This window comes from Myotis davidii, unplaced genomic scaffold, assembly GCF_000327345.1.
Source record: "Myotis davidii unplaced genomic scaffold, ASM32734v1 scaffold394, whole genome shotgun sequence".
Taxonomy (NCBI): domain Eukaryota; kingdom Metazoa; phylum Chordata; class Mammalia; order Chiroptera; family Vespertilionidae; genus Myotis; species Myotis davidii.
Genome location: NW_006287548.1, coordinates 4,146,518 through 4,166,408, shown reverse-complemented (window position 1 = coordinate 4,166,408; position 19,891 = coordinate 4,146,518). Strand labels below are relative to the sequence as shown.

The 19,891-nt window shown below is 38.4% G+C and overlaps 1 protein-coding gene across 10 annotated transcripts in view; it reads right to left on the bottom strand.

The window, feature by feature from the left end:
- Nucleotides 1–19,891, bottom strand: part of PIKFYVE (phosphoinositide kinase, FYVE finger containing) — a 65,288-nt gene that overhangs the window by 44,266 nt on the left and 1,131 nt on the right. For 3 of the 10 annotated variants that reach the window (XR_435432.2, XM_006759440.2, XM_006759443.2), the window contains exons 2-12: nucleotides 18,891–19,043; nucleotides 18,597–18,632; nucleotides 14,954–15,072; nucleotides 14,171–14,342; nucleotides 12,160–12,367; nucleotides 9,790–9,879; nucleotides 8,023–8,161; nucleotides 6,498–6,655; nucleotides 4,643–4,754; nucleotides 3,744–3,891; nucleotides 3,049–3,216 (exon numbers count right to left, since the gene is read on the bottom strand). Coding sequence is in view for 9 of the 10 variants with exons in the window: in XM_006759440.2 (XP_006759503.1) it covers nucleotides 3,049–3,216; nucleotides 3,744–3,891; nucleotides 4,643–4,754; nucleotides 6,498–6,655; nucleotides 8,023–8,161; nucleotides 9,790–9,879; nucleotides 12,160–12,367; nucleotides 14,171–14,342; nucleotides 14,954–15,072; nucleotides 18,597–18,632; nucleotides 18,891–19,043 (1,503 nt within the window). In the remaining variant the exon portion in view is untranslated. Of the gene's footprint in view, nucleotides 1–2,557; nucleotides 3,217–3,743; nucleotides 3,892–4,642; nucleotides 4,755–6,497; nucleotides 6,656–8,022; nucleotides 8,162–9,789; nucleotides 9,880–12,159; nucleotides 12,368–14,170; nucleotides 14,343–14,953; nucleotides 15,073–18,596; nucleotides 18,633–18,890; nucleotides 19,044–19,891 lie in introns of those variants that run through there. The other 7 variants (XM_006759441.2, XM_015561130.1, XM_006759446.2 and 4 more) reach the window with 7 other exon arrangements.

Sequence of the window (19,891 nt, the reverse complement as noted above, 5' to 3'; positions counted from 1 at the left end):
ATTTCCTGTTTTAGCCTTTCTTATATACAATATATGTGTAATGTACTGTTTAATCTATAAATAAACACTTCTTTTCTTAAATTTACTGAATCACCCCCTATTAGCCTTAAAGGAATCACGTTCAGCACTTGGACCTGTGGGGGCGGGGCAGGGGGCGCCTTTCAGGTCAGCATGCAGCATCTTTGCTTGTTCATATATCTCTGCCTCCGAAATGCTGTCACTGGCTAACTGCTTTCATTCATCCAAATCAACAACAGTTTTTCTACCTTTTCAATTGTCTGTAATCATTGCTTCTTTCACTCCCTGAGCAATATTAGCACTCTTGTTGGTCTCTTTGTTTTAAATTTGTGCTAATCACTGATTTCACCAGCAACAAAGCATTCTCTCCTTTATTGCCTGAGAGACACTTTCTGTCATGCTGAGGTATCAGCATGAAAGGGTTGTCAGGTAGAAAACCGAAGTTCGGTTAACCAACCAAGACATTTTTTCTGTGAACTTGGTCGAGAATGGAATTGTTGGAGATGGGAGATGTTTGAAAAATGAGGTGATTGTACAGTACATTCTGTTCATTAAATCTTTCTACACTTTGGTGAATTTCCCATGTCACATCAAAAAACCCATCTTTTAAAAAATTTTAATTCATCTACCAATACACTCATCTAAACTCCCCGCTATTATCCACAATTCTTCAAAAATAAACTATGGCCCCATGATCACAGGTCCAAATTCTTTCAATAATCTGGTACACAGTGCACCTGAACCTGGCAACAGACTTATTTAAAATAACCAGGCATTCTCTATTTCTTCATAATCTTGAACTTCACTTTCTTCCTAACCATGTGTGGTCTTTGCCAGTAAGATTATCTTGATGAGGAGGGACGGAGCCTCAATTAATATCAATTATATCAACTTCTCTAAATAACCGGCCTAATTTTTTTTAATCACAATTTTTAAAACCTTTTATAAGATATCCTTGACATTTACTCCCTCCTTCAGTAAATCTGGACTTTTGCTAGCCTGCATTTTTAAAAGTGCTAACTCTCCTTTCAGATTCATCCTTCTATGAAGGCCGCCTCTTACAACTTTTGTAGACAATCTTTTTAAAAGGTTGAGATCAGTCCTACTTGGTTTGATTCAGTGGATAAAGCATCCGCCTGCAGACTGAAGGGTCCTGGGTTCGATTCTGGTCAAGGGCACATGACCAGGTTGCGGGCTCGATCCCCAGTGTGGGGACTGCAGGAGGCAGCCAATCAATGACTCTCTCATCATTGATGTTTCTATCTCTCTCTCCCTCTTCCTTCCTCTCTGAAATCAATAAAAATATATTTAAAAATTAAATAAAAGGTTGAAATCAGAGAGGTTCCAAAAGAGTTGTGATGGTTTTTAACTGCAGGTGACTCCTTTAATTTTCCTTAGAGGTTTGACTATAAAAAAATAGTGAGGTTTAACTATAAAAATGTCATTGTTAGGGCCTCCTGCTCCAGTCCTCTCCCAACACCATGAAGTTAAGCTTCCTAAAGTGAATGTCTGACTGCTCAGCATCCACCTTTTGCAATGATGACTTCCATGATAACAGGTCACCTTCTTCATGATTTTCAAAACCTTAACTTTCCAAGAGGTGAAACCATCCGCAAAATGGGTTTCGCACTCTACTTTCAGCAAGCTGAAATTGCCAACAGACACGTCCAGAGAACGGACATTGGCAGTCATGATAGATCCCACCTCTGCCCCACATCTGTAATTTGTATCACAAAGGCATTATCCAATATCCTCCATGGACCACAGTCCACAGTTAGTTCTCACATGTCATGTCTGCTTCAATGCCCTATTATACTCACCCAAATGTTCACCATTTCTCCAATTTCCGTTTTGAGGACACCCATAAAGATGAGTATCTTACTCATCGTCAGTGCCGCTCAAGTCCCCTCTTTGTCCACACCCTCTCTAAATGTCTAATGTCAAATTTCTATTGTTAAATAAGATATATCTTGTTAATAATGGATAATACTGACAATTATAAGAAATTTGTTGTAGAAATGTGAATGTTTCCAATTATTTTAGCATAGCTGTTAAAGTGTAAAAGCTTCGCTTCCTGATCAAAATAGGAAGTAGTAAAGAATTAGGCAGGCACTTCGCATCTGAGGAGACAATTCCACTTCAGAGAGCTAACTATTAAAATTTCACACTCCAGGAAAAATCATGGAATATGTTGCTTCATCTTTATAATGATTTTTCAGTTACTATAACATAATGAAATCCCACATTTATTTACTAATGTATTTACTTTTATATAATGCCACCTTAGGACTAACTCTTAAATTGGTTTTTAAATACATCCAAAAGTGTAAACCTCTTCACCCATTTTTTCAAAGCATTTCATTTCTTATGAATTGCAGTTAGATTTTAGAAATAATTTACCTTATTTTCCTTTTTACACAAAATTTCTTCTAACATGGCCAATATTATTTTTGAGTTAGTAGACTAAAGTCTCAAATAAGATAACTAAAAATGAAGAATGAATTCTTTTTGTCGAGAAGAAAACTTTTTAATAAATATAGTATATACATAAAAAGCATTTTAAATTATAGTAGAAAGATGTTTTGGAATATGTGAATGACTTTCCCACAATCTAGTTCAAGCATCTGAAAAGGTTTAGGGAAATAAGTTATTGGGTAATAGCATAAGCGAATAGGCTTTAAAATGTTAAATGAAGAAAGAGAAATGAATAGAGCAGAACATCCATGTTATAAATGCAAAGTAATACCACCTTGGAAGTTGCACATTAAGGGAAGAGCAGTCAGATGTAGTTCCTTTCAACTGGGGGAGAAAAGGAGGGGAGTGGTACTGAGGGAGAAGACAAGAAATCAAAGGAACCAACCAAAAAAGGTGTGGGAAGGAGGTGGGGAAAATGAGAGAGGGTGGAAAAAAACCCACACCAAATCCCCTCAGCCATATGGGACAGAGGAAGCCAGAGGGACCAGCTGGCACGAGATCCTAGGCCCAGCTCTCCAGCCTGCATTTGGATTCCAGATGGTGACTACCTCCTACCTTTTTGGTCAGCAGGGTGAGGGGGCACATGTGGGTACTTGGAGGGCTTCTTGATATGGAAGTTCACGTTGTCCAGCTCCACGTTCAGGCTGATAGAAGCGGCTGAGTCACTGTCCACTGTGGACTGGAAACTGCTGACTGAGGTGCGCTTGCTAGGACTGGCAGAATCTTTTAGTGTTGGGGAGGGGAAAGAAATATAGGGAGAGGAGGGGAGCAAAAAATGGGTTTCATCACAGGGTATTGGAGGAAAGGAGAAAGATGTTTTTTTAATATACAAGCCCAATGTGCAATACCAAAATGGATACAGTATTTTCATGTACTTCTGTGTAGACTAAATACAATTTGATCAAGTTAAATGTGAAATGAATTTTTAAAAGAAGTATATTGGAGGTTCTGCAGAAAGTCTGATATCATAGTGAAGAGGTGAGAAAGTTGTCTGCTGTGATATTAGCTCAGAGTTATTTTAAGCTGCTGCAAACTAGAGACTATGGCAAAATCTACGCACGCCAGTAGCCTAACAAGTAGGTTTCTTTAGAAAATACTGTATCTAGGACAAAGACTGCTATCAAATGTTTACATTTAGTTGGAGCCATCAATCTTACAGTAGTATCGTTTCAAGTAAACAAAACATTCATTTTATCATATATACACAGTAATGAGTCATAAAAACTAAAATATCAGAATGTCAAACTCACTAGTTAAATTATCGTCACCTTCTTCAGCTATCTGTTCTGTGTCGCTGTCATCAAACTTTATGTCCTTAAACCAGGATGGCTCAGAGTGTCCTTCCACTGAGTTCACTGAGTCACTGTCCGGAGAAGGGGTCTCGGAAAATTCCGTGCTCTGCAAGGATCAACACAGGATCTGACCAATGCACCTTTAATAGCAACATGGAGGCTGTCACACTGCAAATGAATCCCAGCCCAATATTTCTACTACACTAAGCACTAAATAAATTTATATAAAAATAAGCAAGTTAAAAGCAACTAAGTTATAAACCAACATCATGCTGACAATGCCACTCTTACATTTTTTAATTTATGCGTTCATTGGTTGATTCTCCTATGTGCCCTGACCGGGAATTGAACCCGCAACATTGGCATATAAAGACGATGCTCTAACCAACTGACCTACCCAGCCAGGGTGAAAATATCTTTTTTAAAATTTCTATTCTTAAAGAATTCTCACTTTCCTAAGTACAAAAAAAAAATTCATCCTTTTATCATTGCTATACAATTTAATACTGCTAATGCATCAATACCTACTGCAATGGTTATATTACATTTTTCAATCACTTTGTTATATATATTCCCTCTTAGCCTAAAAACACAGGCAGAGTAAAACTGAAAACCACTGAAGATAAATGACAAGCAATGATAACATCATAAGGCCAAGCTTAAGAAAAGCCACAGCAACTGAATACTATTTGATCCCAATAGTTTATTTGTTATCACCACTACCTATCAAGGAAAAATAACATTTTCACTTTCCTCAAGCAGCAAGGAAAAAACAGGTTAGAGAAATGTTCCTGCTGATGAAGGAAGAGCTCACCAGAAGCAGGCACTATTCCCACTGGCGCTAACACGGAAACTACCTGCAGTGGTCTGTACAGCGCATACTCGTCCCTGAAGATCTGATCGTGGTGACTGACACAGTCCAGCCAGCGTCCGTCCACCATGGCTTGACCAATCGCTATAGCTTGTGCCCTGCATCAGCACCAACAACAATGAAAACTTTTAAAAGTCAGAATAACTTTACAGGTACAAACTGAGACGTAAACTGAATTATTTTCCATCCCCATCAGAGTTGCAATTTAAATGGACCTTGGATAGGTAAGGGATAAAACAAGGGAGACTACAGCTAAATTAAAAGATTTTTCCAGGTACCACAGTATAGGAGAACCTACCAGCAAGGCAGCCCTAACAAAACTTCATTTAATTCCAGCATTTTTTTAAGTACTCAATGCATGCATACTCCTGCACTTATAAGAAGAGTAAAAAAATGTTGAGAAAAGTGACTCCTGTCCTCAAGGAGTTTATAGTCTTGATGAGAAGACAATACCAAATATTATAATATAAATACATTATGTATATGTGCTTTGTTCCTACACAGACACTTGTTAACACATTGCATTTATATGGCATTTCACACTTATAAAGCACTTTAGCCATATTATTTCATTTCAACTTCATGGCTTCTTCACAGAACTGCACATTTTTTTCATATTAGAACTGAGAGGTCCAGTCTCAACAAGATTGAATAACTTGACTAAAAGCAAACAGCTAAAAAGAGAGATAAACAAAACTGGAACCCAGAGCTTTACTGGTTAAAGCTATTTCTCTCTCTGCCTACATTCTTGTTTCTTCCCATGAGAAGAAAAGTGGCAAATCCAAGTGAGGAAAAAGCCAGGGAACATGTTATCCTGAAAGGCAAGAGGACCAGTCTGTCTCTTTTTGACGAATGATTTGTGAGATTTTAACAAATCTCTCTAGGGTACTCCAGGTGTAGCTATGGGCCCAATTCTCAGGACAGGCTGCAATGTCCAGATCAGGGAATATTAGCAAGAGAAGCCACTGTGGTCTTGGTTACATTCCCATCCTGCTTAGCTAAAGAGCTCTGTGTTTGGGGGATTAATGCACACTTCTGCTTTTAATTAATTAGGTGACTTGTGACACCAATTGGGTCCTTGCATCTGTCCATTACCAGTGAAAACCCAGAAGGGAGGAGGGTTGACCAATGGCATACCACATACCAAATGCAGAAAACAAACCCTACTCAAAAAGAGCATTGCTCCCCTTATATCTACAACCACGTGTCCTCATTAAAGAAAATCTATATATATAAAAGCCAAGTGACCGGAACAACGGAATGATCGAATGACCAGTCACTATGATGTGCACTGTGGCAGCCAACCAGCCCGATTGGGGCACCCATCAGCCCCACCCAACCTCCCACAGCCCCTCCCCCCCAGCCGCCCCCTTCCACCCCAATCCGGGGATGGGGCTGGCTGGCCAACTGCCCACGGCCCCTCCCCCACACCCTACCCCCGCAAGCCTGGCCTGATCAGCCTCCATCTGGGTGGGCTGGCCGGACCCTACCTGTACATGAGTTTGTGCACAGGGCCTCTAGTTAATACATAGTATCAAAAAGGCTTTCTTTCTTTCTTTCTTTCTTTTTAAGGGGAGAATGATGATTTTTATTTTTTTTAATATATTTTATTGAATTTTTTACAGAGAGGAAGGGAGAGGGATAGAGAGTTAGAAACATCAATGAGAGAAACATTGATCAGCTGCCTCCTGCACACTCCCTACTGGGGATGTGCCTGCAACCAAGGTACATACATGCCCTTGACCAGACTCGAACCTGGGACCCTTGAGTCCGCAGGCTGAAGCTCTATCCGCTGAGCCACACTGGTTAGGGCAAGGCTTTCTTTCTTAAGATAGCATTACCTTGTCGTGATGTGTCCATTTCGGATTAGCCAGTTGACTAGTTCCTTCCCCACAATGCAGTTCGGATGTGTTCGCAGCCAGTACCGGTGATCCTGAAACTCCATTCCGCTGCTGTGATGGCATATCTTTTTCCACAGGTCCTTCAACTGAACACTGTCCTGAAGTCACATTATAAGCAAGTAATTACTTCTGAGTAGGATGTTGTATACCTTTTCAAATCCTTTCTTGTGATTTTTAGGTTAAGAAGAAAAAACTCAATTCAGGTGTCTTTGTATAGCTTATTTACACGATTTAATAGAAATGTCACCTGCATGAGGCAAGCTTAAACTCAGCTCATCTAATTCCAAATAAAACTTTTTGTCCTGAAAACCTACTATCCCCCATCCCACCCCACCCAAAAAAACAACTATCCCAAGTGAATGTTTTCAGTCAATGGCACATATGATCAGTCTCCTAGTCATTTAGTACAAAATTTCATACTCCTCTGAGGAGAGGGGCAAAGGAGGGAACTGAACAGTCAGTAACACTAACCTAGAGTGAATGTTTCTAGCAGCCTTCACCCGATTCCCACCTTTCTCACCTACACCCAACTTCCAGGTGACTTTTCCTAAAGAAAGGCCTTCAATGGATGACTCCTGTCTCAGAAAACCTTCCAATGTTGCTCAGTGCCTGCAGGTTCAAATCTAAACTTGTAAAGACTGAATTCTCCACCTTCCACCAGTGAAGTTATTAGCCCCAAATAACTTTCCATTCTCATTGTCCACAGACTCCCACTTAATCCCTCTCCCAACTAATAAATACTACTTCTACTTCAATCCATGAAAAACGCCATGCTTATTCTCACTTCTATACCTTTCCTCACACTTTTAAATCAGGTTTGCTTTCCCCAGTCCATTCCATCCTTCCAGGTCCAGTCCATGCCTTTCAGTTTAAGTTCTTTCCTGACTCCCTCACTACTAATGAGCTTTCTTTTTTTATATAATTAAAGTATTACTTCTTTTACTATTAAGGACCTACCCACTGATCTCCTATCTACCTTTTGAATTGCAAGCTTGAGGACAGAAGCCATATCTTCCATTTCTTTGAGTCATTCTTACGATTGAACACAGTATTTTACACACAGATAAATTCAATAAACAACTGATTATTATCTCATATAAACATACAGTATTAAATGTCTGAAGGCATTCCATGTGCGTGAGAAACATGTTTTAAAGTTTAAATAGCAATCTGGGACCTAACTAAAAGTTAAGCTCTCTCATTATGTAGGCACCTGAATTCTGATCTTGCCAGATGAAAGGGGTCAAGAAAATATTAATGCAATATATGAGCACGGAATGCTTGACCAATTTCTCAGTTGATACTAATAAAAACTTTAGCTAATTATTTCCCTATGTAATTTATATGCTAATTAGCTATTTCATCTGTATGTTTCTTGAAAAAAAAAGAAGAAGAAGAAAAATCAGAGAGGTAAACATTCTTTATGATCAAAACTAGCTATGGGCCAAAGATACTGCACAAGTACCAGAAGAATTTTGCGTTCATCCTCATTGGTTTCTGTCCTCACATATGTTCGGTTAGCCTGGGGACTGACAGATGTCTCATATGAAGGCACCATGGGAGAACCAGATCGATCCAGTGACAGGTTAGTAATGCTGGCTGATCTGGGAATAAAAACACAAAGTGAAAACACAGTCATAAATTTGTCATCAATAAATTCATTTTTAGACAAATGCTTATTTGCCAATGTTATGGGCACTGATAAAAGTAGTTCTGAGGGCTGTGTATGATGTTCTCACTGGGGAAAGCTGGGAGAAGAGCACCCAGAAACTCTCTGCACTGTATTTCCGACTTCTACGCTGGTCTGAAATTATTACAAGACAAATTTAAAAGAGAGCCGCTATGGAAAGACTACAGGAAAACCATTATAGATGTAGTTCATACACCAATAACATTTGACAGGAAATAGACATAAACTCTTCTTGTTAAAATACTCAAAATTAGTATTTTTATTTAACTGAGAAATATAAAGAATCATAGTCTAAATGCAGAAGTCATCTTGCAGATCAGGAACAGGAAAACATGGCCCAAAGGCCAAATAGTTTTTGCATAAAAACTATTTTTAAATGAAATAAGAATATTTTTAGATAACCATCTCTAAGGTTCTGATGACATGGAACACTAACTTTGAACCACAACTAAGCAAAATGTTATCCCCCAGAAAGAATTCCTTTTTTCTCATTAGTAGTCCTATATTAAAAATATTGTCCTCAATTATTACATTTTGAATTTAATCAATAAAAAAATTAGTGAAAATGTGTTTCATCTCTTTTTGTATGAGTACTTACATAATATCCTTAATTTTGCTTCTTGGCAAAGTTACCAAATAAATGACTTGTAAGTGGAGTATCAATAGCACTGAGCAAGCTTTTATAAAAAAATTTTAGCTAGAAATTTAGTTAGCTTTTACCTAGAAAAAAATGAAACCCAATTTTAGCTTCCATATAAAGAATAAAAAGCAGAAGCTTCTACAGTGTAGTAGACACTATATACTCATTCTGTAGTGTCTACTGAATATGTATCTTCCCTCATTTAATCCTCACAGCACTCCATGGAGTAAATACTACTAGATTCATTCTACAGATTTAAAAAATGAAGAATCGGAGAGTAAGTAATTTATCTACGGTAACTCAGCTAATAAATAACAGGCTGCCGTTCAAAACTAGGTCTCACTCGAACCAACATGAAGATAAAAATACTTTTAAAATAATATAAGCAAAATTTTTTTAAACTTTTTTTTTTTAAATCCTCACCTGAGGATATTTTTCCACTGATTTTTAGAGAGAGTGGAATCAAGGGGGGAGAGACAGAGAAAACATTAATGTGAGAGAGACACACTGAATCGTTGCCTCTCATATGGACCAGGACTTGGGGATTGAGCCTGCAACTGAGGTATGTGCCCTTGACCAAAATCGAACCGGGGACCCTTCAGTCCTTGGGCTTAGGCTTCATCCACTGAGCCAAACTGGCTAGGGCTATAAGCAATATTTTAAAAATAATCAGTTATTCATTTCTAATCTTTATTTTAGTGAAAAGTAGCCAGTCTTATTCAACTAATTAAAATCTCTTTTCCAATGTGTGCATTACCCATGCATTCTGCTTCTCTAACATTCTAACCATCCCTACACATATTCTGATATAGTGACAACAAGAATAACTTTGAAAATCAGTCAATCCTATGAAAAGAAGGAAAACCAGACACAGAATACAGTATTTTCACTTGGCAGCTTACCTATTTCGAGCAGGAGATTTCCCAGCATCCTCTTGCACAGATACAAGTCTTGTTGAAAGAGAAGTATTTGAGGACTCTGGATGAATCAAACTATAAATAAAAAAGGAAAAACTTGAGATGATTTGGGACAGTAATAAACTAATCCAATTTCAATGAAATGCTTTAACACTGAAAAACAGATTGTTTTCCACTATAATAATGAGATTATGGGCCATTTTTTGTTTCCTTCCTTTAATTAAAGTGGGAAGAGTATGGTTTTTATCATAAGTATATCAAATGCCAAAAGACTGATAATAGAAAGTATTAAGTATATGGAATGCCATTAAAATCATAAATTGGTTGGATAGCTACTTAGAAAACTCCTTCTCACATGAATAATACAATACTGAAGTGACTTAGGGGGGAAATCCTGAGCTCAAGTATTTTCTTCTCAGTCGCCATGACCCACTGGAATAGCACTACTGAGCCAGACACACCTAGGTCCAAGTGCAGGTTCCACCTCTTACTAGCTGTGTGACCTTGGATACACTGCGTCTGAACCTCAACATCTACATCTGTCAAGAGGAGAAAGTAGTGTCTACTGCAGGGATATGATGACTAAAAGAGAGTGAACATTAACAATTAGCACAAAACCTAAAATTATCCCACCTTTAACATCTATCCTACATCTCTCAGGATGCTTTCAAACCTGGTTTATTAAATTGCATTGCTAATTCTGGGCTCACGCAACAGGGCCAGGTACAACTAAAAGACATTATAACTAAAGTAATCAAGAACTAAAGAATTCCTATGTTTTGTTTTATTAAATGTGAATCAATCTTTAAAATGTATAAAGTACCTGAAACATATAAAGAATCATGATGGCCCAGCTGGCGTGACTCAGTGGCTGAGCATCAACCTATGAACCAGGAGGTCACAGTTTGATTCCCGGTCAGGGCACATGCCTGGGTTGCAGGCTCGATCCCCAGTGTGGGGCGTGCAGGAGGCAGCAAATCAATGATTCTCTCTCATCACTGATGTTTCTATTTCTCTCTCCCTCTCCCTTCCTCTCTGAAATCAACAAATATTACTAGTAAATATATATTTTTTAGAAAAAAATCATGATGCCACCAACACCAATGCACCATTGAGCAATTTAAGAGAACGTTATCACTGACTTTCAAGTGCTTGTTTTTTCCTACCCAATGCCGTCCCCCTCCCTGCCTTCAATGAAACTAACATTGTAAATTTTCTATTTATCAGTCTCTTCCTTTTCTTTAAATTAACCATTGTTGGTATCCCTAGACAGCGTGCCTATTCTGTATATTTTTAACATTATGTAAAAAGAATAATTACTGGATATAAATGTGACTTTCTTTTCTACTCTACATTATGTCCCTGAGATTCATATATGTGAAATGTAGCTATAGTTCATTCATTTTGACCACTGTTTAAATTCATTGGTTACATACTAATTCCTCACTCCCTTAAGGGGTAATAAATATAATAACCACTAATCATAAAGATATTAGTTAAAACTCTAAGCTCTTTAACATGGCCACATTGGTATTATGCACACAAAAAACAATTTAGCTGAAAAAAAAAATCAGAAACTGGTGAATCTAGCATTCTAATTCAAACAATTCCAGATAACTTCCAAGAAAAAGTTGGTAACTTCCTCCACTACCAAGCAGTGTAGCATATTTAGACAGATGGAAAAACATGAAATGTTCCCAAGGAAGAGAAATAATCTAATTTCATTTGAAATATTACGACTATAAATCTTATGAATACTCTCATAAGAAGACTACATTAGAAATTACTGACCTAAACTTCTATTGTCTATTCAACAAATATTATCTAGATCATACTTCGGACTCATACTGTTCTTGGTGTTAGGGACAAAACAGTGAATGAGTAAGATATAAAATCTCTCCTCTTGCCGAAACCGGTTTGGCTTAACGGATGGAGTGTCGGCCTGCGGACTGAAGGGTCCCAGGTTTGATTCCGGTCAAGGGCATGTACCTTGGTTGCGATCACATCCCCAGTGGGGGATGTGCGGGAGGCAGCTGATCGGTGTTTCTCTCCCATCGATGTTTCTAACTCTATCTCTCTCCCTTCCTCTCTGTAAAAAATCAATAAAATATATTTTTAAAAAAATCTCTCCTCTTGACATTTTAACTAGTCATTATAATCACTGCCCATAAACATCCTCTGTGATCCTTCTGGAGACAAGTCAAACAAAAAGGATAAAAATGGGAATATGCAAGAAACGACTCAAAGTGCTTTTAGTTAACAATTCAAAGAAGGTAAATGTTAAACTAAAAGCACTCACAGGGCACAAGACTATCAGTATTTCTCAAATATAAAATTATATTTAAGTAACAGTACCTTTGCCAGGCAAAGTCATCCTCTAAAAATATGTTGCGACTGGCTTTTCTACTCCCAACAGGTGTTCGGGGCTCACCAGGATCAAGTACAGACAATGAGGAGGCAGAATCTGAAAGAGCACTCAAGTCTTCCCCAATGGAATTACTGTCCGTGGAGTGCGCATAACTTAAGGCTATTTTTCTACAGTAAGTGCAAGCTCGGAGGTCCCCTAGAAAGGAAAAAGAAAAAATTAAGTAAAAGATAACAACAATGTATTACTTAACAGATGTATTAAATCTTTGGGTCAATAGTTAATATAATAAAAGGAAAATGTCTTCAAGTAAGGACCAACAAATATTTTTAACCAAGTAAAATAATTCTGTTAGCTCAGTTATATACTTTAAAAACCATCATATGATAAATTCAAGAATACAAATTACCTCAAGTATTTATAACAAGTTAAAAAAATATCACTCAATAACAGTAGATAGAAAACTCTGATTAAAAGTATTTTTCTAGGTTCAAAAAGTAAAATGAGGGACAGAAGGTTCAAGAAAAAAAATTTAAATAAAGTAAATAAACCAACACAAATGGAAACAACGTATTTTCCACAAGCAAAAAGTAAGGAAGAAAAATATGATACCTGGGTCTCTATTGTGAAGCCCCAAAGAGTAGCCTCCACAAGGGGGCATTGTTTTAAAATAAATAATAGGAAATATGGGGAAGGGGGTTTATTAAGAAAATTCTTATAGTGAAAGTTAGAATGGAAATAAAATATTCTTGGGAGTACAAACAACAGGGTTATTTAATACTTTTAAATGTTGTAATTTTATTTAGGGTATAGTTCTGCCCAAACGTAAGTTTTCATTTCTACTGTTTTTCTGTAATAATTATTTGTGTTATTCTGTATTTTAGTACACTAAAAAAGGAGGTAAGATAATTAAACTTTACAAGTAACATGTTATTTAACAATTCAACCTTAAATTTTTTAGCATTAACATTAGAAAAGTGCTACGATAGAACAGAAAGATTTCTTAGTCAACTTTTACTATAATTATTGCCAAGTATAATTTATTTGTTTTATTTTTTTCATTTTAAGACTACTAATATAGTACTCAGTTTTATTAAATTATGCATGTATTTTAAGCAAAATTAACATTTTGCTTAGTTTGTAATATTTTGTTATGACCGTCCTAGAAAACTAACACACAAACCATATTAAGACGACAGGATTTTATCCTGAGGGTAATAGGATTTCTGAAAGGGTTTTAGGCAGGGAATACCCTGACATAATCAAATTAGCTTTTAACTTAATTTAAGAATACCAGCTAGAGTATGGAAAGTGAGATACAGGTAGAAAAAAACTAATGTTAAAAAAATCTTTTTAAAGGCTATAGCCATAATCTGGATGAAAGATAATTCAGGTCTAAAACTCTGTAGCAGTTTAGGTGAAAAAAGAAGTAAATAAAGCCAAAAGGAAAATCTACATGACAATAAAAATAACATGAGATGCTTAGAGTGTTTTCATTTGGGTATCGTCTGCCCACTTTCCACTTTCAAAAATCACTGTATAAATCCACACATTATTGTTGTTTTTTCTGCTTCAACAAATAATTAAAATTCCTACATTGCTAAAACTTATGAAAGAATGAGAGATGCAATTTACTAAAGCACAGTCATATACTCAAAAAAAAAATCTGTATTTTATAAAATGAAAACTCTCATGGTAATATAAACTCATAAGTATCCTACTCTAACCACCTTGTGTAATAAATGTTAATGCCCCTAGGGTTTTCTGATAGCATCTATGATTCCCTGTCTGTTACTCTACTTATTTATAAACATTCCCATCTCCTTTGTTATTCAACTATGAAGCCTTTAAAAGCAAAGCTGTGTCTCTCTGACCTCTGTGTACTCCATGGCTCACACGTTAAGCCCAGAATAAAAATTAGCTTAAAATCAGTCTGTATTATAACTATTTTATACTTATGAATGTTTAAAAATTCTAAGACTGTCAATAAAATGCATTTACCTGTATAGCCCATAAATTTTCCCGGGATTTCTTGATTACAGCAACGACTGCAGAATATCTGCCCACACAGTCGGCAATGGTGTCTGCGCCTGAAGGTTGTAAACTTCTCACTGCAGTCATAGCACTCCTTACATTGGCTATCTGGCATCCAGTATTGCTTCAGGTCACTATCCTGTAACAAAATATGTGAAGGCTTCTTGAAAATACTGATGAAGATTCAATAGCAAATGCAATGCTAACCAGAGTTTTATACAACTTCTTTTGCAGAAATTGAAAAGCTACTCCTAGAATTCATATGGAAATGGAAAGAGCCAAACTGACCATGACAATCTTGAACAAAACTGAAGGACTTACATGACCAGCCATCAAGACTTTTTCTAAAGCTACAATAATTTTAGAGTATTAGCTCAAGAATAGAAAAAAAATGAAGCTATGGAGCAGAAAAGAGAGCCTAGCACATCCTCACACACATACCTATGGACTTGACAAGATTTATAATGCATTCAGTGAAGGATGGTCTTTTCAAACATGATGCTGGGTCCCACTGGACAGCAATGAGGGGGAAAAAGGAGCTTGACCCCTAAACTTCACACAAATAATAAAACTTTTTTTGTGTTCTGAACAGAACACAAAAGAACATCTAACTATAAAGAGGGGAAAGTGATCAATTAAAATTAAGTACTAACTGAACTTGATTTCAAGGACATTATGCCATTTTCAGTGAGTATGGCATGAACCCATATAAAGGCTTAATAAGTATCTTCTAAAGCCCTTGGACTGTACCTGGCTTTTCCCCTCCATGATTTCCTTGAGGCGTTTTAATACTGTGCTGAGGCTTCGAAGCTGAACGGCTGTACGAGGGTCATGACCTCCAAAGGCAGGTTCTGCTTTCCTTCTTGTTTCTGAGTCAGATTAACCAAAAAAATAAAAAGAACCTTGTAAATAGTCTTCAGTATCTATGTAAAACAAGGTAGATATGTGATGCGCAGTGCCTCACATTATCTATAATAATAAAAGTGTAATATGCTAATTAGACCAGACGTTCTTCCAGACGACCTTCTGGAGGAAGCCAGGGCTTCAAAGGAAGCCAAGTCCCAGGTGCCAGAGGGAAGCCATTGCCAGCAGCTGGGGGAAGGAAGGCCTACTCTTGCACAAATTTCATGCATAGGGCCTCTAGTTAGTATATACTTATGTTCTCACAGCCAGTGATATGGACTGAGTTAAAACTAGTCTTTATAAAGAAAGGTAAGAGGCATTCAAAGTGTTTCTTTCAACGGTGTCTTTATATTACCATATAAAACACTACTTCACAAGCAAGTAAGGCTACCTGAGATAAGCACTGTCTGAGACCACTGGTGGTTTTGAGGCCTGGGATGGGAGACTTGCTTACATGGCCCAAAATTCATGAGTGATTTCTTGGGCCCTTTGATCCCAAGCCAGGGGTGGGCAAACTTTTTGACTCGAGGGCCACAATGGGTTCTTAAACTGGACCGGAGGGCCGGATCAAAAGCACGGATGGAGTGTTTGTGTGAACTAATATAAATTCAAAGTAAACATCATTACATAAAAGGGTACGGTCTTTTCTTTTTTTTTTTAGTTTTATTCATTTCAAACGGGCCGGATCCGGCCCACGGGCCATAGTTTGCCCACGGCTGTCCCAACCCATAGTAACACCAGCTAGAAATTTAGCAGCATAAAAAACAATCCCAGTGAGTTAACCTAGTTTAGTCTCTATAGTTAAACAGCAACAGCCCAGTGGTTGAGTGTTGACCTATGAACCTGGAGGTCAGGGTTCGATTCCTGGTCAGGGCTCGATCCCCAGTGGGGGTGTGTGCAAGAGGCAGTCGATCAATGATTCTCTCTCATCATTGATGTTTCTATCTCTCTTTCCCGCTCCCTTCCTCTCTGAAATCAATAAAGATATTTTTAAAATTATTTAAAAACAACAACACAGCAACAGGATTGAGCAGTTCAGTTCAGTCTGCAGACCACGTATCCAAAGTCTCACAGATGCTCAGAACGGAATTGAACAGCCCAATCCCAAAGAGGCGGACAGACTTGAGAACACCCAGGATAGTCATTTACCCATAGACTTCCCCTCACCAGTGTCCAAGCAGATGAAAACTGCCGAAGAATTGCTAGAATGCTAATGCCACCCTCTCTGCTACCTCCCTGCCCCTACAGCTCCACACTGGAGGGCACCACTTACACTTAAAATAGCACTACTAGAGCCAGGACTATCAATAACCAAAGTCCAAATTCCAGTTTTGTGGCCAAGATGGGTGTGCCTGCCAAAGCTGTCATATTATTCCCTTTTATTTTGGAGCAAGATCACCACTGACGTTTCCACCTAGTCCTGGCTCTGGCAGCTATAAAAACCTAAGGATGAAATGGAGGTGGCTTGACAAAAGGAATGAACATGCCTATTAATTTAAACTTATTAACCTAATAATCTTGACAAAGTAAGATGGAAAATACCCATGCTACATCTTCCTTTAACTTGCTTATTTGCTTGATTTGTTTTAGGTGTGCTTTGAGTTAGTAGGGAAAAAAGGATTACAATAAATGAAAGGTCTATATATAAATCCAAATTGACGAAGAATTTTCCTACATAATTTAAATACAGAAATACTTAGCTAGATTTATTAGTTGAAAAACAGATGAAGCTGTTAGAATCGTAACCGTTATGCTCTCATGCACAGGCAACAAACAATAACTGTGAAGCCCCTTGCATTTAGCCAGTTAGGAGTGAGAGAGGACTAAAAGCATCAGCCACTAGGAAAGGAACAGCAGGTGTGTTCCTGAAACCAAGAGAATCAGAGCTCCCGGATGAAGATGAAAGGGCCCTGAGGGAAACACTGGTCTAGCACTCTGCCATTAGGTAAACAACCTTAGCTGCACCTCTTGTAAAGCCACTATTAGAAAATTAAGCCGAAACCGGTTTGGCTCAGTGGATAGAGCGTCGGCTTGTGGACTGAAAGGTCCCAGGTTCGATTCCGGTCAAGGGCATGTACCTGGGTTGCGGGCACATCCCCAGTAGAAGATGTGCAGGAGACAGCTGATCGATGTCTCTCTCTCATCAATGTTTCTAGCTCTCTCTCTCCCTTCCTCTCTGTAAAAAATCAATAAAATATATTAAAAAACAAAAAAAAAAGAAGAAAATTAAATGGTTTTCCCTTGGTCATAGAGCTAGTATATTGTGGAACGATAGCCTTTTAACAGGAAAAGGAATTTGGTTGGTCAGACAGTCCCGGGTTTCTGAGCTTCTAGCACAGCGGTCGCCAACAGGTGGTCCGCGGACCAGAAAGGTTGGAGACGGCTGCTCTAGCAGGTAAGGTAGAATAAAAGAATCAAGTGCACTTGGTACAAAACAATAAGAAAAGGTGGGGACTGCAGCAAACCAGACATTACAGGCTCCTCCTGCTGATAATTAAATTCAAGTTTATCAAAACACCAAAGCAAGATTTGGTAGGTGGTCAGTTTGTAACCCCTCAACGATGAAATTCTAGTCCGACTCCTCAGTTTTACAAAAGAAGATGTCCTGTGCTTAATTCAGCATCGGCTTTAGTCAAAAGTGCTACCTCAACAAGAACAGGCGTGCTGCGCGGTCAGCTTCAAGAGCTAAGGAGAGTTTACTGAGGTCAGAGGGTAAAGTGGGGATAATCTCTTCCCTTCCATTCCCTGAGGTAAAAGGAGAGCTCCATTCTCCCTCTCCCCTTCCACCTTCTGATTCTTCCTCCCAGATGCTGCCGTAACCCCGGCTGAGGCTCTCTGGCCTGGGAAATATGCGGGGTGATGCAGCCAGCTCTGTTCCGGTCCTAGGAGAGCAACTCTTCTGCTTGGTTTCTCCTCCTTCCGTCCCACCTGAAGGTTCTAAACCAAGTCTCAATTAGCAATAAAACATCCTCCTGACAGCCACCATTACCTGCACCAGCCTATCTTTCACTCGAGGATCTCATGGAGGCTGGCAGACAAGACGAGGATCTGACGCTCAAAGACACTTGATTTCCAATGCTGCGCCCCTTACCCTCTATTATGCTACCTCTCACTGCCATTCTTCTGTCACCTTGAGCTGGGCAACCCACTTCACTGAGTTTAATAATCCAACAAAAATAAAGCATAAAACAACTCGCTAGATCGATAGCCTCTCAACTCAGGCACTGATTCCCAGCCTATACTCATCAGAAAAGCATGAAAATGCATGAGATGACTATGGAGTAGACCGAGATGGACAACGTACAGGCAGGAGGAGCTCAGCTTGCCCAGCCACACTGACAGTTTGCACCCCAACAAGGACAGAAGGCCAAGAGCCCGCGGCAGCCCATTGATGGAGTTGGTAGAGGTCGGCAGCCAGAGGCATGCACATCACATTCCGCTAGCCAGCCCATGAACAGATGCAGGGTTCATTCACAAAGCGGAAACTAACCTGTGTTCTCCTGGGGGTGTGCCAAACTGTTCTCTGCTGAAACCCAAGCAAGTAATCAATCAAAAAACAGTCAAGAGGTTTCTGCCCAGCCTAAATTAAAGTGTAATAAAATGTTTAAGAAATTTTTTTAGGTATCTACAAATTCTTTCACTATCTAGGCAACAGTTTCATTAATTCTGAAGCGTACCTGACTATTGCAAACTGCAGAAAAGTTAAGTCAAAAGCAACCTGGGAAACAATGACTGTGGAAAAACCTACAGCACAGAGAAGAATGAAGTAAGAGCACTGTCTGACCTAACACTGTCGAGGATCGCCGCTGGAGCTGCTCAGGAAGCTGTTTTTTGTAAGGTGCAGGTGACCTCACAGACTGTGCTCTTGAAGGGAGCTGAGGGCTGGTCCAACTTCCACTTAGAGACTGCTGCTCACCCTGGCCGCCTTCGGCTCTCTCTGTAGCAAAAGAAAGCTTGGCGTTATTTTGAAAAACGAGAGAGTTCAGCAGAGAGAAGGAAATAGCTGGTCTTTCGGGAAGGAATGTATATATGTATTACATGCATAATTAAAAAGTAGGATTTTTTTTAAAAATCCAAAGAAGTGGCCAAATTACAGGCCAATATTCACATCCCAGATATATGTGATCTTCAGTTTGTTTCATTTTTCATTAGAAATATCTTGAACATATTAAGAAAACAGAATGCAAGCTTCACACAAAGGCATAGATTTCTGAAAGGGTCTGTTTTGTTTATGGGATAAATCAGATCCCTTGTGCTACTAAAACAGTACCCAGTGGATAGTAGGTGATCAATAAACATTTGCTAAATAAAAAGATTATCTTATGATGACTAAATATAATGTGGTCTCCTGACAGGACATTAGGTAAAAACTAAAGACATATGAGTAAAATACATACTTTAATTAATAATATATCAATAGTTGTTCATTTATTAATTTTAATAATGTATCATACTAACGTAAGATGTTAATAAAAGAAACTGGATGTGGGGTATGTGAGAACTCTCTGTACTATTTTCTCAATTTTTCTGTAAATCTAAAACTATTCTAAACAATAGCTTATTTTTCTAAACTGTCTAGAACAGCAGTTCTCAACCTTCCTAATGCTGTGACCCTTTAATACAGTTCCTCAGGTTGTGGTGACCCCCAATTTTATTGTTACAAATTGAACATAATTAAAGCATTGTGATTAATCACAAAAACAATCTGTAATTATATATGTGTTTTCCGATGGTCTTAGGCGACCCCTGTGAAAGGGTCGTTCGACCCCCAAAGGGGTCGCAACC